General features: G+C 35.2%; 1 protein-coding gene across 2 annotated transcripts in view; it reads right to left on the minus strand.

Moving 5' to 3' along the window:
• Positions 1-21,849, minus strand: part of LOC135196904 (glucosidase 2 subunit beta-like) — an 80,095-nt gene that overhangs the window by 12,464 nt on the left and 45,782 nt on the right. The window contains exons 3-7 of one of the 2 annotated variants that reach the window (XM_064223714.1): positions 19,540-19,790; positions 13,662-13,964; positions 13,272-13,433; positions 11,423-11,488; positions 7,866-7,910 (exon numbers count right to left, since the gene is read on the minus strand). In XM_064223714.1, the coding sequence (XP_064079784.1) occupies positions 7,866-7,910; positions 11,423-11,488; positions 13,272-13,433; positions 13,662-13,964; positions 19,540-19,790 (827 nt within the window). The remainder of the gene's footprint in view (positions 1-7,865; positions 7,911-11,422; positions 11,489-13,271; positions 13,434-13,661; positions 13,965-19,539; positions 19,791-21,849) is intronic. The other variant, XM_064223715.1, reaches the window with a different exon arrangement.

A 21,849-nucleotide genomic window follows, 5' to 3' on the forward strand; every position in this document is an offset into this window, starting at 1 on the left:
ACAGAAGGAAAACCTTGCAGTTGTTAGGAGTAGGTGGATAGCAAGATGGAAAAAAGAGAATATAAATAGAGGTAGAGTAAAGTAAAAAGGAATGAAAGAAGTTGCAGCTAGGCCTAAAACAACAAAGAAAACTGACAAATGACAAAATATATAAAAATAGTTTGGGAAAATTAAGTTAAATTTTCAAATAATTTTTATTGTAGGTAGTGACATTTACCAGTCTATAGACCAGTGCTATTTCATCTAGCATTTCATGGCATTCCTAATAAAAATGAAGATACGTTGACTGTGTCTTAGTATTAGTGCCACCCAAATCATACACATCAACCAACAAATGACCCAAATCATACACATCAACCAACAAATGACCCAAATCATACACATCAACCAACAAATGAAGTGTTTGTGGTTTAAAATTACATATTTGTCTACTTTATACATGATTACCGTGGATGTGCAAACATCAGTTCTCAGACTTGCAGTCTATGTACCAGCGTAAATTCAACACTTTTCCTTCCTGCTGCAATCACTTTTCTTTACCAGGGAATTACTGTGGCCAAAGGTAAAACGGTTAGGTTAATTTAATTTAAGAGATATTTCAAAATGTATGCCTTCTGCAATGGTAGCCACGCAAAGAAAAAATTATAATGCAGCTGATAATTATGGAATCTTGCCAATGCCAATTAAGTTGAAGTGTTACTGTATTAACTATACAACCTAAAAGCTTCCAAAAGATAAATATACATCACTGAAATATATATCACATAGAAAAGAAGCTTCAAAGTAAATCATATAAAAATGATTGTAAACGATTAGCAGTAGCCAAGGAACAATGCATGCACTTTGCCAACAAAGCAAATATATGTACAGGCAGTCTCCAGTTATTGACGGGGGTTCTGATGTCAGTATTGGTACCAATAAGCGAAACCACTATTAACCGAAACTCGATGATTTATGACCACCGGCGGCTTATGGTGCCAATAAGCAGTTAATGGTGCCGATCTCATGTTATTGGTACCCCTGTTAGGTATGCTATGGTGCCATAACTCTATTATCGACGTCGCCTATTGGCACCGATAACCAGAACTTGGTGTGTTATGGCGCAAATAAATTTAATTAACCAGGGACTGCCTGTACTTGACAAAATTCTATGGTATCTTTGCAATACTGAAGACAACAAAATATGGTAAAATGTTTTAAGATCATGAAGTCATTGATTTACTGTTCATGATATCAATATTTAGCACACAATTAGGTATTAGTACATAGTGCATAAAAAAAAAACCTTGTAAACTTGTGTTACACATGTTTCCATGCAGTACGATTACTACGCACATTCAAGGAAACCAGCTGCACTACATTAATCAAGTCACATAAAATGACAAAATTACACTTCACAGCACTTCTCTTCTCCTGTAATTACTTAAAAATAATAGAAATCTCACACTTGAAGTAAACAGAAGTGTCATGCCTTTTAACATGCAATATATATATATTTCCTCATCCCCCAAAAGGTTTCTTTAACAAAAGAACTGTTAACCAATTTTTCAGCAAACCTAGTTAGCTCTATTTTTCTCTCTTATCTTCCTTCAGTTCATCTACTTTCAATTCTGAATGTTAACCTATTTTAAATTGAAATTGAAAACATCATAAACACTTGCTAGCTCCTTTTAAAATAGATTTTCTGTCTCAACATGAATTTTCTTAATCTTAAACATACTTTGCCAACTTCATGGGCACTCTTGAACCACAACTGAAATATCGTACAAAAATTCATAAGATACTGAAGAGTCATTAAGCTGGTTTTCAGTTCTTCTGATTAAAGCAACTTGCCACTAGAATAACACCCCATTTTCAGTATATAAAGGCAAGCTAGCTATCTACCAACCACCTTGAAAACAGCAATCCCATTCCTAATGACCTCAAAGATTTTCCCTAATCAGACTGAAACTTTTAAAAGCTAACTTTATACAATTCCCTCCTCACCATTTATATCAACTTGAGTTTTTCAGTTTAATTATATCTTGCTGCATTATAAGAGCCTATCAAGGTGCATAAAAAAACAAGTGTACCTGATTATTCACAATCTTTCAAGCAATTTTAATGTGATGTATAACTTCAAATTTCAAAGTAAACTTCTACCAGTAACAGCAGTACAGCACCACTTAAGTTGCCAAAGAAATAATTTAAGTTTGAAAAAAATTACTACAGTAAGCATTTTATATTCACTAGTCATAGTCAACTCATGGTTTACCAATACATAACACACCCTGATGAGCAATAAAACCTTCCATACATGAAGAAATGAGAATTGAACACTGAAAAACATGTTAATCAGAAAAATCTGGGATAAAACAAAACCAATCTTTCAGGATGAAGCTGATTATATATCAGTTTAGTCAGTGTTCCGTATATTATTTTTATTATCTGTATTGGTGAAATGTGGGTATGTTCAATGTATGGGAAACATGTTTGATTTAGAAAATGTCATGTATTTGTTTGATTTCAGAAAATGTCTTCATGTATTTAAGTTGTGATGTCATAGGATGTGACATCGTAGAAGACAAGATTGCAGCGAAGTGGGGTGGAAATGTAAACAAAACAGGGCGGGCAGAATAGGAGAGACAGATCTGGTGGGACCGAGGAAGGTGAACAGGTGGGTAGATTGCATGACTGTTGCATACAGGAAAGATTAGGTTAGGAAAATATTCAAAGAAGCTACCCTTTTAATTATTCACATTTTTATTTTACAGGCAAGCTGTACCTGCATCAACTTTAAAATGTTTGTTTGCAGACTCATGCCATCAGGTATTTTAAACAGACCACAGAAGCAAAATTCTCAGCTTCAACAGTGTCAAAACAGACAAGATCATACAGGGGATAAATAAAATAATATGCTTATTTCCAATTATAACTTCAATTTTGTACAAGTACTATCCCACTTACAACCGAGCTTGGTTTCAACCAATCAGTTTTAAGTCAAAGTGGATGTATGTCAAACCTCAGAAAGTGGCCGACATACTGGGTAGCACATATTAAACCTTTGCTTTGTAAAGTTAAGTATCTACATAGTTCTGTAATGTAATTTACAATCATTATTTCAATTTTTCATCATAATATGCTTCTACTGATATATTTTAATAATTTATCCAATGTATATTATGCACAGGTTGGCATAAAGTTACAACGGGGTTAGGTTCTTGCATGCATGTCGGAAGCTGACTGAACGTAAATCGGTTTGCAATTCAGTCTACAGTACAGTTAATACTGTATGATGATGCTGATGCTGCCTGAGAGATGCAAGTTCTCCTGAGATGGCGCATTGCTGAGTAACTCAGTAGGCAACAGTCCACCCAGCCCTGCTACCAGAAGTTCAGTTGTAAGTACGAGTGGTTGTATGTGAAGCAGGTTGTAAGTTGGATAGTACTTGTACATATGAGACCGGATTATGGAGGGTTACTGTTAATTAACTTTCTTAAATAGTTATATCTAATGCTTTAATAGAATAGTATGTACTCCAGTATGTGAGGCTTCATCATGATCAGCCTAGTTCAGCAATGAACTGACTCGCCACATGGAAGAGGAAAAGGCAGGACCATCACCCAAGAACACACATTTTTTGCACCAATGAATCAAATTACAGTAGAGCCCGGGCTCACAACCGTATTAGAACTCGACATAACTGGATTTCGCCACTAAATTTCCAATAAACTTTGTATTGGTGTTCATACAAAAAAAACAGATTCCAACCCCCAGATCATATGATGTTTGTAAATGAAACTGTTTCCGCCAGCCGCCGCTAGTTGGCGTCATCCAGTGTTACCAAATATAGCATAATTTCATGTTTTTTACCTTAATTTGACCCAAGAACTGGAGCTTAGCATAAATTCTATCATACTTAGGGTTCCAGTACAATTTTAGAATGTATTTTCTCAAAAATTTTAAATAAAGTGCAGAAAATTCCTCAATTTCATACACAGCCATAGTTAATATATGTATCTTCATTGTGAAATTGCCTCAAAAGCAGCACTAACAAATGAGTTGATTGCTAAGTTTGAACCCAACTAGGAATGTTAAATTCTGTGAATATAAATACCCACAGTGGCATGACAAACAATCAGTAAAGTGTGTATAATGTTTTTTCTTCATGAGTAAAGATGATATTTTTCCTTTTTTAAGTTTTATTTTTTTTAAGTTATCAAATTTTAATTGTCTAAACTGATTTTAAAAGAATTTTCAAGTATTTATTAATTGTGTATGTGATCTGTTAAAGAAAATGGTGGTTCAGTGGCATGATAATGATCAGTAATAAGCATGTATGTTTTTCTTCTTGAGTAGAGACTGGTTTGTTTGTTTTCCTTTTTTAGTTTTAATTATTTGGTTGATATCAAAATTTTACATTTGAAGTAATTTTCACACATTTTTCAAGTATGTATTAATTGTGTATGTGACCTGTTAAAGGAAATAAGTGTCTCAGTGGCATGATAATGATGCAGTAATAATTAAAATTTGTGTTTTTCTTCGTGAGTAGAGACTTATTCGTTTTCCTTTATTAGTTTTAATTTATTAGTAGAGATATCAAAATGTTGAATAACTTCCGAAGTGATCTTCACACATTTTTCAAATCGTATACTAGTAATTGCATATGTGATCTGTTAAAGAAAAATGGTGCTTTATTTCGAGTTTGCTAACATGTAAAGATCATCAAATAAATAGTTATACTACTGCAATTGGTCATTTGTAACATTTCACCTATTATACAAATGTTTTAAATTTCTTGCTACTTAGCGTACATCTGACTTGGACCGACTGGCATAATTTAGCAAAACTTGTTGGTAACACTGGTGACGTCACTCTCATCATAGTTTAAAGTCTGCAGCTACTGTTAACAAACAGTCAAACACGTGTCTCGCACACCTTGTGCGCATTTCGTTTGCTTTTTTGGCGGTATTTACTGTATACACAGTTACCTCTTTATTCACGATGGGTTCCAAGATAGCCACTTCACACAAGGCAAAGAGGAAAAGTGTTTGCATGGCATCTACGTTTTCCTTCTTCAAAATGTTTCCTCCATTCCCGACTCCAAAATAAACCCTAAGTTTCGCCTATCCTCTCCTCTATAAGACAGTGCTCACACATGAGGCGTGCATTTCAGTAGCAAATGCAATGCGTATTTAAGTGTTAGGTTTGGAGTGAAGGCAATGTTACGTACGTAGGTTACATGTGCGGTTTGGTAGCGAATGCAATCTTTGAGCTTTGTTAAGCTTGCCGGTAAATAAGATGTTAGCCATAGCTTAAATCAGAGAAGCCACTATGGTACATATATATAGTATATGCGTAGTAATTAAGACGATTCTTTTATGCCTACTGTAATACGTCAATGTTTACGTGTGAGATTTGGTAGTGAAAACACTGTTACATGCGTAACGTGAGGTTCGGTAGCAACGCAATCTAAGCTTTTTAAGCTTGTCGGTAAAGAAGAGGTTAGCCTTAGCTTAACTCAGAGAAGCCGCTATGGTATACGTAGTAGTTATAGAAATTAAGAGATTCTTTTATGTTTAAAAATAAGTCAATGTTTACGTGTGAGATTTGGTAGTGAAACCACTGTTACATATGTAACGTATGCAGTTCGGTAGCAATGCAATCTTTAAGCTTTATTAAGCTTGCTGGTAAGAAGAGGGTAGCCTTAGTTTAAAATTCAGAGAAGCCGCTATGGTATACGTAGTAGTTACAGAAATTATGACTATTCTTTCATGTCTACTGTAAAAATATGTCAATGTTTATGTGTGATTTGGTAGTGAAACCACGTAACATGTGTGTGGTTCGGTAGCGAACGCAATCTTTAAGCTTTGTTATGCTTGCTGGTGAAGAAGAGGTTAGCCTTAGTTTAAATCAGAGAATGGTATATGTAGTAGTTACAGAAATTATGACTATTCTTTTATGTCTACAATAAAAATAAGTCAATGTTTACGTACGAGATTTGGTAATGACACCAGTTTACATATGTAACATGTGTGCGGTAATGAACGCAACAATCTGTATGTTTAGTTTGTAAGCGTCCTCATAATGAGGTTAGCCTGATATTAAACTCAAGAGATGCTGGTACGTACGTAATGGTATAGTAATTATAGAAATTAAGAAGATTCTTTTACTTATACGTGTATATATTTATCATGAACCATAATTATTTTTCTTAGTCCAATAACCTTAAAACCAGCCCTGATATTAGACAAAAATTTGCCGTCGTAGAAGACGCTCCTGTTTTATAAGGATATTTTATGGAAACAAAACCGTTAGTAAAACCGTTATATCATAACATTTAACTAAAAGATAGTTTTTAAGTGATTTTGTATACAGTATTACAGTCGACTGTAATATTGAACGTGAACGTTTATAGGTTTATATCGGCGATATGGTTTGTTTACTACCATAGTCCCGCTATAAGCCACCAGGGCTGCGCTATGGTACATCCTTTCATGCCACATCCTGCCGACTTAATGTAGGCAACTTTTTGTAAATTCTTGATAGCAAATATAAATTTGGTTTAATTTTAATAGTTTATTAATTCACTGTAATAATAAGCCATGCTTGCAACACATTTTGTGCTTACCCACTACACTACAGTCTACTTGCATAGTTACCTAGGTAGCCTATGGCGCTCGGTCAACAATCAGATGGACGTAGACCAGTTTTCTTTTATACAGTATATTATACATTTAAAAGTATACATATAAGTTTAATATATTTATTTAACACTGAACTTACTTAGCTGTATTTAACATGTAATGTATTGTATAAAAAGGCAAGGGTAGGGTAATAACTGGTGGTCAAGAACGGATTAATCCATTTTCAGTTATTTCTTATGGGAAAACTTGATTCAGATCTCGAAATAATCGAATTTCGACGGTCCTTTTGGAACGAATTAGCGTCGAGGCCCGAGGCTCTACTGTAAATGTTAAGTCTACAGACCTTGCACCCTTACCCACAAGTTATACCAGATGTACTAGACATTGCATAACAAAATCTGAAAAAGGCATGGACAAAGGTAGTGAACCACGTCAATACACTTAAATGAGGGATTAAGTGTACATAACTGATATACAAGAGAAAAAAAAATCTTTAGTGTAGCTTGCACGAAATGCCCTTAGCTTCTGGTAAGACACATAAACCCAAGCCAACACATTAAAAGAAAACAAACAGTATACCACATGCACACTATTTCATCCAAATTAGGCAACTTAACATAAACGGACTAACAAACCATAATCCAAACTGAAGTGGTCAGGAGAATGAAATCAGGAAAACTAAAGATATTGGAATCCAATACAGCAAAGCCAATGCTTACTTTTAAATAAAAACTGAGGTTAAGACAAATCTATCAATAGCCAAGACAAGGAAGCACTGCCCTGCAAAGATCTTATCAATTTTCTTACAGCCGACATGAAATCTCTTGAAGTTATTCAGCACTGACTGTTCACCATAACTGGATCTCAAGGTAGCAGTAAGGCCAAGAAAGTCAGATTCATATCATGGTAACAAGATTACTTTGAATGCTGACCAAGAAGCAATAATTCAAGACAAACACAGCTATACATATAAACACTTAATTCTTTAAAAATATGTGCTAAGTATTTACTGCACATAAAAATGGCAAACAGCAACATATATCTGGTGAGCTTCAGGATTAACTAAAAAAACCAAACTGACAAAATGTATACTCCATAAACTATACTTTGCTTGAAGCAGCTAAAGCCATGCAATCTCACTGCTACGATGAAAAAGGTGCTCTAATTGAGAAAACATGGAATCTCTGTACACCGATTACTGTCATCAAATTTCATGCACAAAGCCAAAGCGCCCCTCACCGACATAAGATCCCAATTTGCTCTGGAGTTTATGTAGCGAGAAATCTAGTTTGATAAATCAGTGAGAGAAAACGATACCATTAGCATCTTTTTGTTAAAACTAAAAGATATCTTTAACAAACTACGTAAGTACTGTAAGTTATAAGCTTTATATGTAAGCAAGCATGGTCCTAAACGGTATCAAATGATACCTACCTTCTACCATAATGGGAATATGCCGCAATATTTACTTAATGAGGATAAGTGTCTATAATAAACAATAATTAAATGGACTTCCTTCCTTCCCTTAAGCATTTTCATGAGTACAATAACTGTACTCTTTAACTGTACTAAATAAAGTGCAGTGATTTTTGAAGCTACATATTTACTGATAAGGTGAAAAGTATCAATCAATCTGTAAACAACTGTCCATACTGCCTACAATAACAACATTCAGCCTCACCTCATTAAATGGAGATATGATCTTGTAAAAACAGCTTTGCAAATAAAGACAAAAAGACATTAATCTTAACTGGTCATTCCCTCAGAATAATTCAGAGCTTCTTTGGAACAATAATAGAAGTTACTGAATTAGTGGCAAAATTACGTCAAAAATAGTAAAAAGTGAAAAATGAGTTAATACGAACTGGAGGAGGTTGACAAGACAGACTGGCAAACAGAGAATTTTAACAATTTGAGAAGGTTATGACCCTTTTAGAAGGAAACAAAGTGGGAAAATTCTAGCCCCATCATAACATGAAAATTGCTGAACGCTGCTGCAGAACCAACCAGAATAAGGCTGTGTTAATAGAGGAGAGTGAAAGTAAAAGTAACAAGGAGTAAGACTGTTGAAGTATGCTATGAAAATAGTATTGGAATAAGCGACGGAAGAAAATCAGTAATTTATATTTATACAAAAAAAAAAAAAAAAAGTTTAATCAGACCACTGAGTAATATATTTAGCTCTCACTGGGCTGGAACCAAAGAATTTGTTTATATTAATATTAAGTTTAGTTCAATATACCATAGTAATGTTCCTATGGCATAATACAAGATCGTGAGTAAAGATGGTAGCAGATATATAAAGGGAATATGCGGTAAACGATGTCCGTCAAAGACTAGCAACGAATCCTATACTGCTTATTATAGTACTGTAAGTTGTTACATAACATGCAGAAAGGAAGGTCCCTATTGGCAGTAATATGCAGAGGACCAGACGGTATCAGCAGAATCTTAAGAAAAGGTAGTAGAAAAGTTTATAAGATGCGCAAACATAATGACACAAAAGTGTGTGTGTGTGTGTGTGTGTTTGAGGGGGAGGGATCTGATGTAATAGATGGTATTGGATGTATCAAAAGATGTGGGAAGAAAATAAATAAAAGTAGCAACAGCCACAGTGAAGCAGAAAAGATTGCTGGACTGGTAAATAATAGCAGGGTTATTAAACTAAATAAATAAAGGTCTGTACTCACTAAGAAGAAAGAGGATATTCTGAATAGGTATGGCTGTAAAATGCTGCTTTATGGCTAGAGTGAACTAGGATGATCATATTACAACAATGGAGTTGCTCAGGGATGTGGTGTTCTGAGGCAAAAATCTCAAAAACTGAGACAGCTAGGCCATAAGACGAGAAAGGTATGGGAACAGTCAGAAAAGTAGCAAGAAAAACAGTATTAACGACCAGGAAATCACAGGTAGAGAGCATGGATGGAGACCTACAGCAAATGGGAATTTTGGCAAAGAACTGAGGAAGCTCATTTCATGACTATATTCCGAAAAGGGAAAATTTGATGGTAAACAACAACCAACATTAGGCTTCAAAGTAAGTATATACTGTCTCTAAAGAGAAATTTCACTACCCTACAGTAACAGACGCTGGTCACCTTAAAAGGTTCAAAGTTGTCAATAATAATGATTATGAAACTTTAATTTACCAAGTATTATTGTACAATATATAGATATGCAATTTAAAAATAATTGCTCACCATAAGGGAATAATCTGATATAAGTTATGACTATTAACACTATTTTAATTAACTTTACAGGAACAATAATTTCAAATTTATGAAAGATTTGGCCCAAGTAAATAAAAAAAAAATATGAAAACACAATACCATTATTGTAATCTGCTTGTAAAGGAGAATTGTCTGTTTCAGTTTCACAAATAAAAAAAAAAGCCCACAATGAAGTTAATACCAATATACAATATTTCAATAACTTTACATAAAAATATGACATCCTGCTCTCATGGAAATACAGGAAAAAAATTCAGTCCCTGCCAAAGTTTGAAACCGAATGGGAGCTGTGAATAAAACCATCTTTACACCATCTTGAGTCCTTTCCAAAATCATATTATCAGCCAAGAATACTGGAAAAACGTATAAAGAGGTTTCAGGCAACAATTCCAGATTAATAATTTTAATGAAAATGCTTTGGTATTTAGAAAATAATCAGCAGGTCCAAAGGGAAGGACACACAGTTCTGCTCACAAAACCAGTGATTGAGACTGACAAAATGAAAGTTGAAAATCCTCCCAGCTACATGACTGAACCAACAACTTTGCCTACATAATTTCCAGTCTAGCATGGAAGCCATAACACCCTCTACCCCAATGTGCCAGGTTAATTGAAAGCAAGCCGACAGGAAAATGTTTTTCCCATATACAGTATATTCCTAACATGGGCCCTTTCCTCACTAGAGGAAAGATTATGAACTAGAAACACTTCTGCAAGGTTGCATTAAACAGAGCAAAATACCACTGATCTCCATTCAAACAAAATGGCTGCTGTAAAGCTCATAAATAATAAAGATGCATATGGAATGCATAAAATATTTTCTCATACAAATATTAAAAAAGTATTTTCAAACTGCACTTGTACTGCTAGTCCCCATTGAAAAAGAAATACCACAGTAAGGTTGAAAAAATAGGTTAATAAAAAGAAACCAAGACTCAAACACAAAGCCATAATTCAAACATGCAGTTAACATTCAGATAATCCTGAAACAGGCAGTGGTAGAGGCAAAAGCATGTGTATTCTGATCTGAGATATGATTACCACTGATATAAAACATTTATTTATTTAGATGATGAAATACAGATATTTCAATTTGAAGCAAGATAAGCCCTAGAATAATGTCTTCCAGTAAACAATAACCTTACAAAAGAAATGTCACTTTCACAGTGATTTTGTACAAAAGCCAACATAATCATGGTTTTGTTCCTTTTAAAGTAACATTGAAATCATTTTAGTAAAAAAATGTATACTGACAAGGTAATTAATGGGTTCTAAATTGGATTCTTTCCAATGTGGTTGGTACTGGTTGAATTTGTATGTTACCTATCTCCCATCAACCAACTCCTAAATCTTCATTTCCCCTCTCAGTGCCTTTTCAAGGGGCCAACAAAACCCAAACATCAATTCGGTCCTAATTAAATAAAATCTGTATGGAAAAAGGTATACTGGTCTTGAAAAAGAAAAACACTTGTCACAAATAATAAATCTTACTGGTATTGGAACAAGGAATCCTATGAGGAAAAACCAGATTAAGACATGACCATAAAAAATACTAAAACATACCTCAGGGTCCAACTCAGGGTCTAAGTGTTCTAATTCAGTATCTTCATCTCCAGGTACCTCAGTATCCTATGGTGAAATAAATAAAAGAAATTTTAAACGTACTTAACAGGAGTAGTGTACAATAAAAGCATCAAGTACAAAGTTTCAGTGCAAAAATTCATATATCAAGTACAAAGTTTCAGTGCAAAAATTCATATAAAATAAGTTGTAAAACTTTTTTTTTTCATAAGTACATGAACCAGAGTTTTCTGTGTATGTAGATCTTTCAGCATGAGCTGGAAATAGTTGTTGAACTTAGTCACAAAGTCCTGAACTGATGGTTACTGCAGGTGGGGGAATGCCACCCTCACTCACCTCTCATCTCCAGGCATTTTTTCCCTTTCCATGGAAGCCTCTCTGTGATAATCTCCCAAAAGCAGCACTCAAACTTACCTTGCTGATGTTCTAGAGAAGAGGCAATATCCAGTCCCATTAATTCCCAAACTGTGTGAGCTGGGTCTTCTCCTGTGACAAAGTTAGCCATACCTTTCCTTTCCTTTGCCTCTTCTGGGAGTGTGATGTTCTGCCAGTGCTATGAGTACCTGGAGAACACCATTCTGCCAGTGCTATGAGTACCTGGAGAACACCATTCTGCCAGTGCTATGAGTACCTGGAGAAACACCAAATACCTTAAAAGACAAGGAAAATGAGAATGACAACAAAGAGAAAGAACAAAGTGAATATGCCTTCCCTCTTCTGGCTCACACCTTGCTCGTCTCCAATGCTGGAAGACAGATCGAGGCTGGGAGAGTTAGATAACATTAACACCGCAACCTGAGAGGCACATGGATCTGCTATGGGGAGAACAACCACCATAGGAAGATCCAAATCCTTAGCAAACACCAAAGCAACAGCAAGAAAAATCTCAGCCACTGCTAGATGTTCCTGGAATGCTGCATAAGGACTTCCAAGAATGCTAAAGGCCACATTTTTGGCAGTATAAAAAAGGTGATGACAATATACCACGAATGTCACATATTGGCAGAAGTAACAGATGGTGAGCAGGGTTCCAGCAGGGGAAGCACCAGTCATTAACCAAGGAGAGGAAGTGGTAGGTACCCTTCTTACAATGAGTAAGTCCTTCCCACAGGACGAGGAAATGCCAACAAAAGGCAAAAATTAGAGGAACAGCAGGAGTGGGAGAAAGGAATGGGCAGGATTTGGCAGTTGCAGTATGGGTTGGAATATCAAACCCCCTTCCTGGGAGGATGATGAATGCTTCCAGTCCTTCCTTGTCCTACTATAGTTCTCCCAATGAATGGAAGACCAACCAGACCACTCCTTGCAAGCCAAAAGATGGGTGTCAATTTATTCCTGGAAAAGGAACAATAATTATGGGACATGAGGCACTAACATAACTGCTCATGCCCCTTCAATTTGGTCTTGTTTTATCTCCTACTTAATGTGAAAAAACAAACTCCAAAAACAATCAATAATCATTCACAAACAAATACTTGTCAAAAATTTAATGGACAGAGAAGCTAGATGTCTATCCCAGATGACTGCCGAAGAAAAAGTGCTTGGAGACAGAGGGTAATTGAGAGGTATTCCCCCTTCAACCCACATAACCACCAATTAACTACTCTGTTACCAAGTTGAATGACCATTTCAAGCTTGTGCTACAGGACCTTCATAAATAAATGGCAATGGTTTATATTTCTATAGGAACAAATGTAATTCAGAATCCTTTCCACAAACATGCATTGCACAACCATGGTAAAACACTTTTAACATTAGTGATGACAGTAATATGACAAATACTTTTTATCTGGCTATAAGGAACATTGACGAACTATATTGCTATATGTACCTCTTCTAATTGCATAGGTGGAGGCTCCAGACCTTCCGATGGTATGGCTTGGGTTGGGGGAATGAACATCCTGCGATCATATTTGTAAACAGGTCGCATCATCTGCCACCCCGTGGAAATAAATGTATCTAGGTCCATACTCTCTTCTTGTTTCAAATAGAACTGCAAAGATATTTTAAATTAAGTAAATGTAAGTTTGAATATATAAAAACCAGTCCTTGTAGAATGTCTCATTTGTAGCAATACCTCCAAACCTATGCAGTATCATAATGAACTTGACTGCTCTTGTGTTAGTATTTATGCTGTATGTACTTGATTAATGTAGCATTCCTTATTTCTTTCTGCTTCATCAGCATTCATGCACAGATAGAAATCTTAATAAACAGTAACCTTAGCCTCTTCCTCTGAAACTTCTCCATCCCTATTGGTGTCAAAAGTCTGACGAGACTGCAGTTCCGTTACTGTGAGCACACCATCACCATCGTTGTCCAGGTGGGCAAAGGCCTCTCGAGCTTCGGCTTCATCTTTTGCCTTTTGCTCAGCTTCTCTCTGGGCTTTTCTTTCAGCCTCTATGGCATTGTAATGCTCAAGAGCTTCCTTTTCTGGTTCCTCTGCAATTTTCTTAATTTCTTCTTTCTCTGATCTCACCTTTTCTGCTTCTTCTCTCTTTTTCTTTAGCTCCTCTATCTTCACCTGTAAACAGAAATATAGTTTATTTAATAGTCTTGTTATATCAAACAGTAGGCCAAACCATGAAAAGCTTTCCACAAGAGCTTTTCTAAACAGTTCTAAAGTATGCTACCAATAAAGACTCATTATTCAGAAGGGCCTTCATCCAAATGTCATTCTGTACTTTATGAAATTCTTTCAAAATACAGTACTGTAATTAGAATGCTGTGTGTTATGATGCTGTTACCAAACATATGTAATTTATGTAATCATTAGCTTCTTAACAAACTTACCACATTAGTCTGCATATCTCTCCTTCAATAATATATAAAAACTTACTTAATGAATCATCACTACCTATCATCTAAATACATAGAATACTGAAAAAAAATTGCTGAATTTCATTGCTTAGCTACTTGCAAGACAAAAACTTCTGGATATTAGTTACTAACTAGAAATATTACTGACATCTTTAAAATATTTAAAAACCACTAGTACTGTATTGTCAGAAAATGTTATACAAAAGCAAAGATCTCAAATGAAATGGAAATGAACCAGGTAGAAATTGTGCATGTAAGAATGAATTAAGTTTTACACAAACTATTAATCAGTAAATTCCATCTTAATATTTATCAAAATTCTGCTTATTAAGTTCCACAGTAATAAAAGGAAGACAAACATCACAGGTCAGTATGTTAACATCAACTCATCCCTAATTAGTTTGAATTTCAGCAAGGGAGTATGTTTTGACACACTGAGAGCCTTTTGGCACCAGAAGAGCTGGAACACGACATACTTGGATGACGACTTTCATAGGTCTGGTTAAACTAATCTTTCATCCTATCCTATTCAGATGGCAAACTGGTTATGAATGGAGATTTGTGGAAGTGAAAGCATTTGAAAGACATGAATTGCAAAATTTCTTGGAGGCCCTTTGCTCTGAACGGTGTTGGAGGCACTGTTGATAACGATAATGGTGCGATTACATTAATTAGAAACCTCCCTGCATGCAAAGCCAAAGGTTCAAAACCAGTAAAAAATGCCATATGCAACCGCATGACTGTTAATTTGATGCAGACTGGTCTACTGTCTGGTACATGGCAAAACAATCTTAATATGAAATGAGCTTAGAGGCCATCACACAAATAATTACTGTTTGGTCTAATTGTTAATATACTGTCAAACAATAAAACTGTATAAAACAGTTAATGGCACAAAAAAACAAAAATTCACTCAAAGTGAAACTACCATCACTAGAAATTTGAAAGATGGGAGACACACACGAGTCTGTGCTAGAATCACTTGCAGCCTGCAAAATAAATGGAAGGAAATTTAACTACAAAGCCAAGCATCAAAGTAATCAAAACTACACCAGTGAAGCAAATAAAAAACACTATCCATATCCCACACCATCATCCATTATCCACAGACACAAACCACTTTCTAAGCCCGAGAAGAGTCTACTTGAGACTCAGAGGTCTGGAAAAACTAAGTCAAACCACTTTCTGGCATCAACTGCCTACATAAACTGCCTACAGTCCTGGCAAGCTGTACTTATATTTGCTGTTATGTACATAACAAAATCCTGTGATACAGGAAGGCTGAAGGATTTTAGATATTAATGACCCCAACATATGGAGAGAGAGAGAGAAGGGGGGAGGGGGGGTTTTCTTATTAGCATTCCTTCAGGCCCAGCCCCTTTTCATGTTGTTATCATAGATTAAATAAACGTAGTAAAGCAAAACATGTCCTTGCTCACAATAGCAGTAAATGTTGACATGAATAAGAGGCTTGGGATGGACATCTGGACCAGAAATTCTAAGGTCATGTAGAAGTGACAAGCTCCTCTTTATTTCTTTCTGCCTTTCCATTTATCAATAACCTTGGGTTTCCTTCGATCTATAAGCTGTCCTAATTCCTCTGGCTTTTCACCCATATTTAATATCTTTCGGATCAACACTAAAAGAATCAGATGGGACTCAGTGGTCTGGTGAAACTAATTTAGAATAAATCCCAGCAATCATATTGAATGAAACTATTGCTTCAAGCTAAAAAAAAAAATAATAATAAAATCAAATATATTACTAAATGAAACATTTGACATTAATGAAGCAGTTTTGAGAAAGAGTAATGTAATTCATTAAATCTGAGGTAAAATTCTAAATTCATATAAAGTAAAGCTAAATTCTTCAATGATACTGTAAAAACCTCAAAATCTGAGTATAGCTTAGTACAAGATGTATTCAACTACTTGAGTATACGTACAGTGATAAATCATCTGATTATTAAATGGTAATAACAGTAACAAATTAAGTCTTTGTTATTTTGTTCAAATCAGGATTCTTCAGGATTCTAATTGTGAATGATGAATATACAATTTCAAATAGAACTGTCAATAGTACCTATCCTACAGCATCCTCTAAATAATGGGACACATTTAGCAAGATAAGTCTGTAATTATGCTAAGCATGACTGTTACTCTTTAAAGACAAATCTCATAATTATGTTACTAAAAAACTTGAAATATTAAGTTAGCTTATTTGAAAATTTGGCTCAACGTTTACACAAATTCCAAGACTAAATAAAAGTAAAATAATAAATAATGCTAATGATAGTTTTTGAATATAAACATGGGACAATTTGGCAAATGGAAAGCTAAAATTATCAGCCATCCAAGATATGGCTCCTGATACTCAAAAAGACCTTTCCAACTACAGTGCTTTGAGGGTACAAGAGACAACTTGATGGGATTATCCTGCTCTACAGCTATTACTTTAAATACCAGCTGATAATATTAATATAATAATAGTAAAAATCAACATTTTGCTTACTAAGTAGAACAGGATATGTCTGTGAAATCACAAGACAGTAATTTTCCTATGATAAAATCCACCCAATACATAAAACAATAAAGAATACATCCATCAACACATCTGCGGACCTTGTAGCAAGGCACATGTTTCTGTATGGTCTGTGCTGTGTATCACACACTACAAACAAGGAAAAACTAAAGGCTCTACACCCAGTCTCCAGTCTTCTGGCTTTTATTTCTCAGTCATTTACTTTTGTCTCTTCCCATGTAGCTGACAAACTTCTGAAACTATGAAATATAGCAATAATAACTCCAAAACGCTTTTGAGTTAATATCACTAAATAATTTTCTTTTTCCTAACATAACAACCAAACTGAACAGAAATTTCTGATTTCTATGCCACACTACTTGATGATAAAATTCTGCAGAGCTGTCAATAAAAATTGGAAGTGTTATGGTTCATGGATGTGCATCTAATAGTGACCTTAAATAATTTGAAACACTATAATATTGTACAGTTTGAAGTATAGTTTACAAAAGATTCACAATACACACATACAAAATTGACAATCTACATCAAACAAAATTACCTCAAAAAAAATTGCCAGGTGGTACATACATGAGATCTATCTCTGTAATATGGGTTTCTATGGTATAATCTTGAATGCTTTGCAATATCCCTTGTAATTCCATTTCTTGCTCTTCTTGCTTTTAATAAAATGGCTTGCCTTTTCTTTTTAAGGGCATCAAAGTGATCTTTCCTGGTTTCACTGCTCTTCATTTTAGGATGCTTAGGCTTTTTTAGAGTTGCTTTGAAAATTTTCCGGATCTTTTCAGGAAAATATACAATGAAATTTCAAAATAAGACAGAGGAACTTAATTATAAAACCATATAAGGAATTATCACTACAGCATTCTTTGAAATTGAAATACAAAATACATTTTCCAAAACAGTACACCCTACATTTCCCATTTACAAAAATATACTTTTTCAAACAAGAACAGAAAATAAGATGTGGAATACTTATACTAATGAGACAGTTTAGTTCTCTATGGAAACAAAGACCATAAAAGGTGTGGTTAAAGTATTCAAGCCACTTCTCATTTTATAACAGCATAAAATTACCTAAACCATCCCAGATTTTTCAAATCATTTGTTTTATTACCAGGATGAAAGATTGATAGGGTCCTGAGCCAGAGTGAGATTATTATTACTAAGAGGTTTAAGGCATCTAAACTCTTCACTTTCTGAAAACTTTGGAGAACCAAGTACTGTCCTAAAGACAGGGTAGCACCAGTCAGAAAGCAGCTAGTATAACTCAATCATATACTGATGAGTTCAATAACAGCTTACCAGAACCCAGATACACTTGTTTTGAGAGAGAATAGAGGGCACTTCACCTATGAGCTAAAACTCTATAACAGGATGCCTAATTCCAAAGTCTAACTGCACTGTGACCTGTCCAGTGACTGCTGTTTTGTGGAGGAAGGAAGAGAGGAGGGGAAAGAAGAACCAGTCACTCCGCCATTCAATCTCCAGCCTTATGCTATCCGAGTACCTAAGGCAAGATGCTTTTTAGGAAGAGAGGGGCTTGTAGAACACACAACCTATTGGGCAGCCACCACAGGTCCTATGGAGAAGTGTTCAAGGACTTATAAGGAAGGAAATGTAGTCTTCTGAAGCTAGAAACCCACCCCAATTACTTGTGAACCAGAAAGTTCTCAGAATGGCTGTGGACAGGCCAATGCCTCTCGCTTTGTGAGCTCTTGCCTAGACTGGACAAACATCCTCCTCAAAAGATGAAATTCATGTCCACTTGATCATTTATAAACCCAGAAAGAAAGGATGTTCTAGACACCAACTTCTTGTGCCTAATGGTACTACAAAGACACCATGATACTGCCCTAAGAGGTCAGGTTCTCATTAAACAGTGCCACAGGGCTCACACAGCCAAAAAAATCATGTCATCCAGATCACTGCTAACAAATTCTTGGAGTTTGGTGGGAAGGAGACAAAAACATTCAGCAGTATCGAAGGTTGAGTAATCCCTTTCAGAGAAACCTCTTTCATTGTTCAAATCCATTTTCAACAAAAAATACAAGCTATACATACAACAAAAAGAAATGAAAGCAGCTACAATTTGATGGTCAATCAAAATACAGAAAGATGTCATATCTCAACTGTGGCTCAAGAAATAGTACTCGATAATGGCAATTGAGAGGAGGTTCCCTTGACCACCCACCTACGCCAGTTAACTACCTTATTACCTAGTTTCAACAATCGATTCAAGCTTACACAGAAGAATACTCGCATAAAAAAATGTGGTATTATATTTCCATACTAAACAGGAATACAAAGGCATAGAAGACGAGGCAGAAGAAAGTTTTAAAGTTAAAATAAAAATGTAAAGGATTTATTTATTTCTGTATAAAGAAAAATACAGAAATTAATGTCTAAAATTTATAATCTTGAAAAAAGTTAAAAAAAAAAATGGTATATGTAGCTGAAAAACCTTCACCCTGTTGCCCATGTCACATATCAACCCAAATTGAAGGCTAAAGAACAAAAATAATATCTTGAATCATGCTGTACCAAACAGGGAGACAAAATACTAAATTGCAGCAAATCTGTCATACAAGATAAATATAAGTATCAAAAGTATAAAACACCTTCACGTCACAAATGCAAACCTGGTTGTGAGAAGGAAAACCATTCTTGTCAACAGTGAAAATAATGAAAGGAATTTTAATCTATCCTATCATAAATAAAATAAAATCACCACAAACCTCAGCCTCTTTTTTTCTCTTGCGACCCTCCTCTATCATTGACTTCCGTAATTCATATCCCTTCATTTTTTCTTGCCGCTGCTTTGCAGCCTCCTCCCTAGCTGCTCGACCAAGTTCCCTGCAAGTGTCAACGCAATTGGCAGCCGATGCATATTCATCAGAGGCATCACAACAGTCGCAAATGCCATCGTTGACCCGCGAAGATGGGATGTTCAATGGAATGTGACCAGGATTTGGGCAACTGAAGAACCCTGAAATAAAACAAACCATACCTAATAATAATTGGTGCTGGTTGAAATGAGTATTCAATAGTTTGCCTAGCAGACCCTAATGCAGGTAGGTAGTTCAGCATCATTTTTCCAGTTTAAATATGAAGGAGCATCTGCAATGGTCTTTGTTTTATTGCAGCCTTACTTGAATAATGGTCTAACTTCCCTGTATTCTCATTCCAAATTCCATCCTGTATCATTGAGTATCATTGTTGGAGACTTTCGTAGTAAAAAAAAAAAAAAAAAAAAAAAAAAAAAAAAAAAATGGAGACTAGTAAAAAAAAAAAAAAAAAATATTGAACTGATGATCAAATTAACCCTTAATGGACAGATCGATCCTCGGGAGTAGTAATAACAGGTTTGGTGTGGTGGAAGGATTGATCCTGTGGATAAACAATACTAAGCGCCATCGATTTGGAAAGAATAGGCCGGGAAAGAGATGCCAATACTTCTATAGCCCATAAATTCACTAATGACGACTTTTACACTGGCTAAAACCACGAATTGGGCGTCTCAGGACTTCAGTTCTGCTTGTAACTTCAAGGGGGAATGTATTACGTCTCTGTCTCACATGACATCGCTTTGTAAATTTGCTTGTAAATATACCAAGGGGTTGCTGTTGATTTTTGTTCTTGTCTTTTACGATAATATGTCAGTTGTAACTGTAATTCTACAAAGAAAAGTGTAAAGAAATATTAGAAAAAACATGTAAAAGTAAAAAAAGTTACTGAATCTTCGTTCTCGGTAAATTTACGTAAATATTTTTCAACAAATATGCTAAGAATTTGTTACTGATTTTATTTCTTATCTGTTTAGATATGGTCTGAGTAGTAATTATAATTTTACAAAATAAAATAAAATTATTCATTTGAAAAGCATACATATATAAGTTGGTAAAATTTACTATTGTCTTGTAAAAGAGGCTCCACAAGGGGTTGTAAATAGTCATTTCCAACTTTTCGTGGAAGGTAGAGAAAATTTTTGTATTATTTTTTTTTCTTTCACCGTGTAGTACATTTTTTCCTCTTTCCATTGATGTGTTTTTTTTGTAAACTGGCCGACCTTAAAGTTTACCCAGCCTGAGGAGCTGCATATTGATATATTTACCTGTTCAGTAAGGGTTAAACTACAGAATGACAATAAGAACCATCACCATTGTTAAATTTCTATTTTTAATAAGAATACAAACCAGACATTTTTATGTGAGACTATTTCTCAGGCCAAGCTGGAATTGGTTGTTGAATATTGGCAAAAAGGTATTTAATGGCACTTTATCGTGCAGCACTAAGGGGTTCAAGGGACAGTGAGGTGGGATTACGTTAATAAACTCTGATTTGTGCAACAAGGAAAAATACAATTCCTTTTAAACATTTATGATTTGTTTATGGGAATACAAACTACCACCTTTTACACTGAAGAGACAATATGAATAAAAAACTATCCCCTTTTATGCAGGAGATTCACCGAATAGGTGGAAGGTTTAGTCTCTCAACTCACTCGCAAACTGCATCTCTACTCAGAAGTGCCATGCTCCTTGTCTGTTAAAGGATACTCTTCACGAAAGCTTATCAAAATAAATTACACGGGGCAGATGAAATACTAAGGGAAATGGAATCCTGTCAAAGTGTAGTGTATGAAAAACACGCCTCACAAACATACTATACAAAAATGATATTGTTAAGATACAATAAAGTTTGTTCATACTTACCTGGCAGATATATATATAGCTGTATTCTCTGAAGTCCGACAGAATTTCTAAAAACTTACGACACACGTAGTGGGAGTAGGGTGGTTAGTACCCATTCCCGCCGCTGGGAGGCGGGTATCAGGAACCATTCCCATTTTCTATCAGATTTCTATCTCCACTGTCTCCTGAGGGGAGGTGGGTGGGTACTTAAAATATATATATTTGCCAGGTAAGTATGAACAAACTTTATTGTATCTTAACAATATCATTTTGTTCATGAAACTTACCTGTCAGATATATATACAGTAAGTCCTCGGGTTACGCTGGTCTCGACTTACGATGTTTCGTGGTTAC

Source organism: Macrobrachium nipponense, chromosome 18 (genome assembly GCF_015104395.2).
Source record: "Macrobrachium nipponense isolate FS-2020 chromosome 18, ASM1510439v2, whole genome shotgun sequence".
Lineage (NCBI taxonomy): Eukaryota > Metazoa > Arthropoda > Malacostraca > Decapoda > Palaemonidae > Macrobrachium > Macrobrachium nipponense.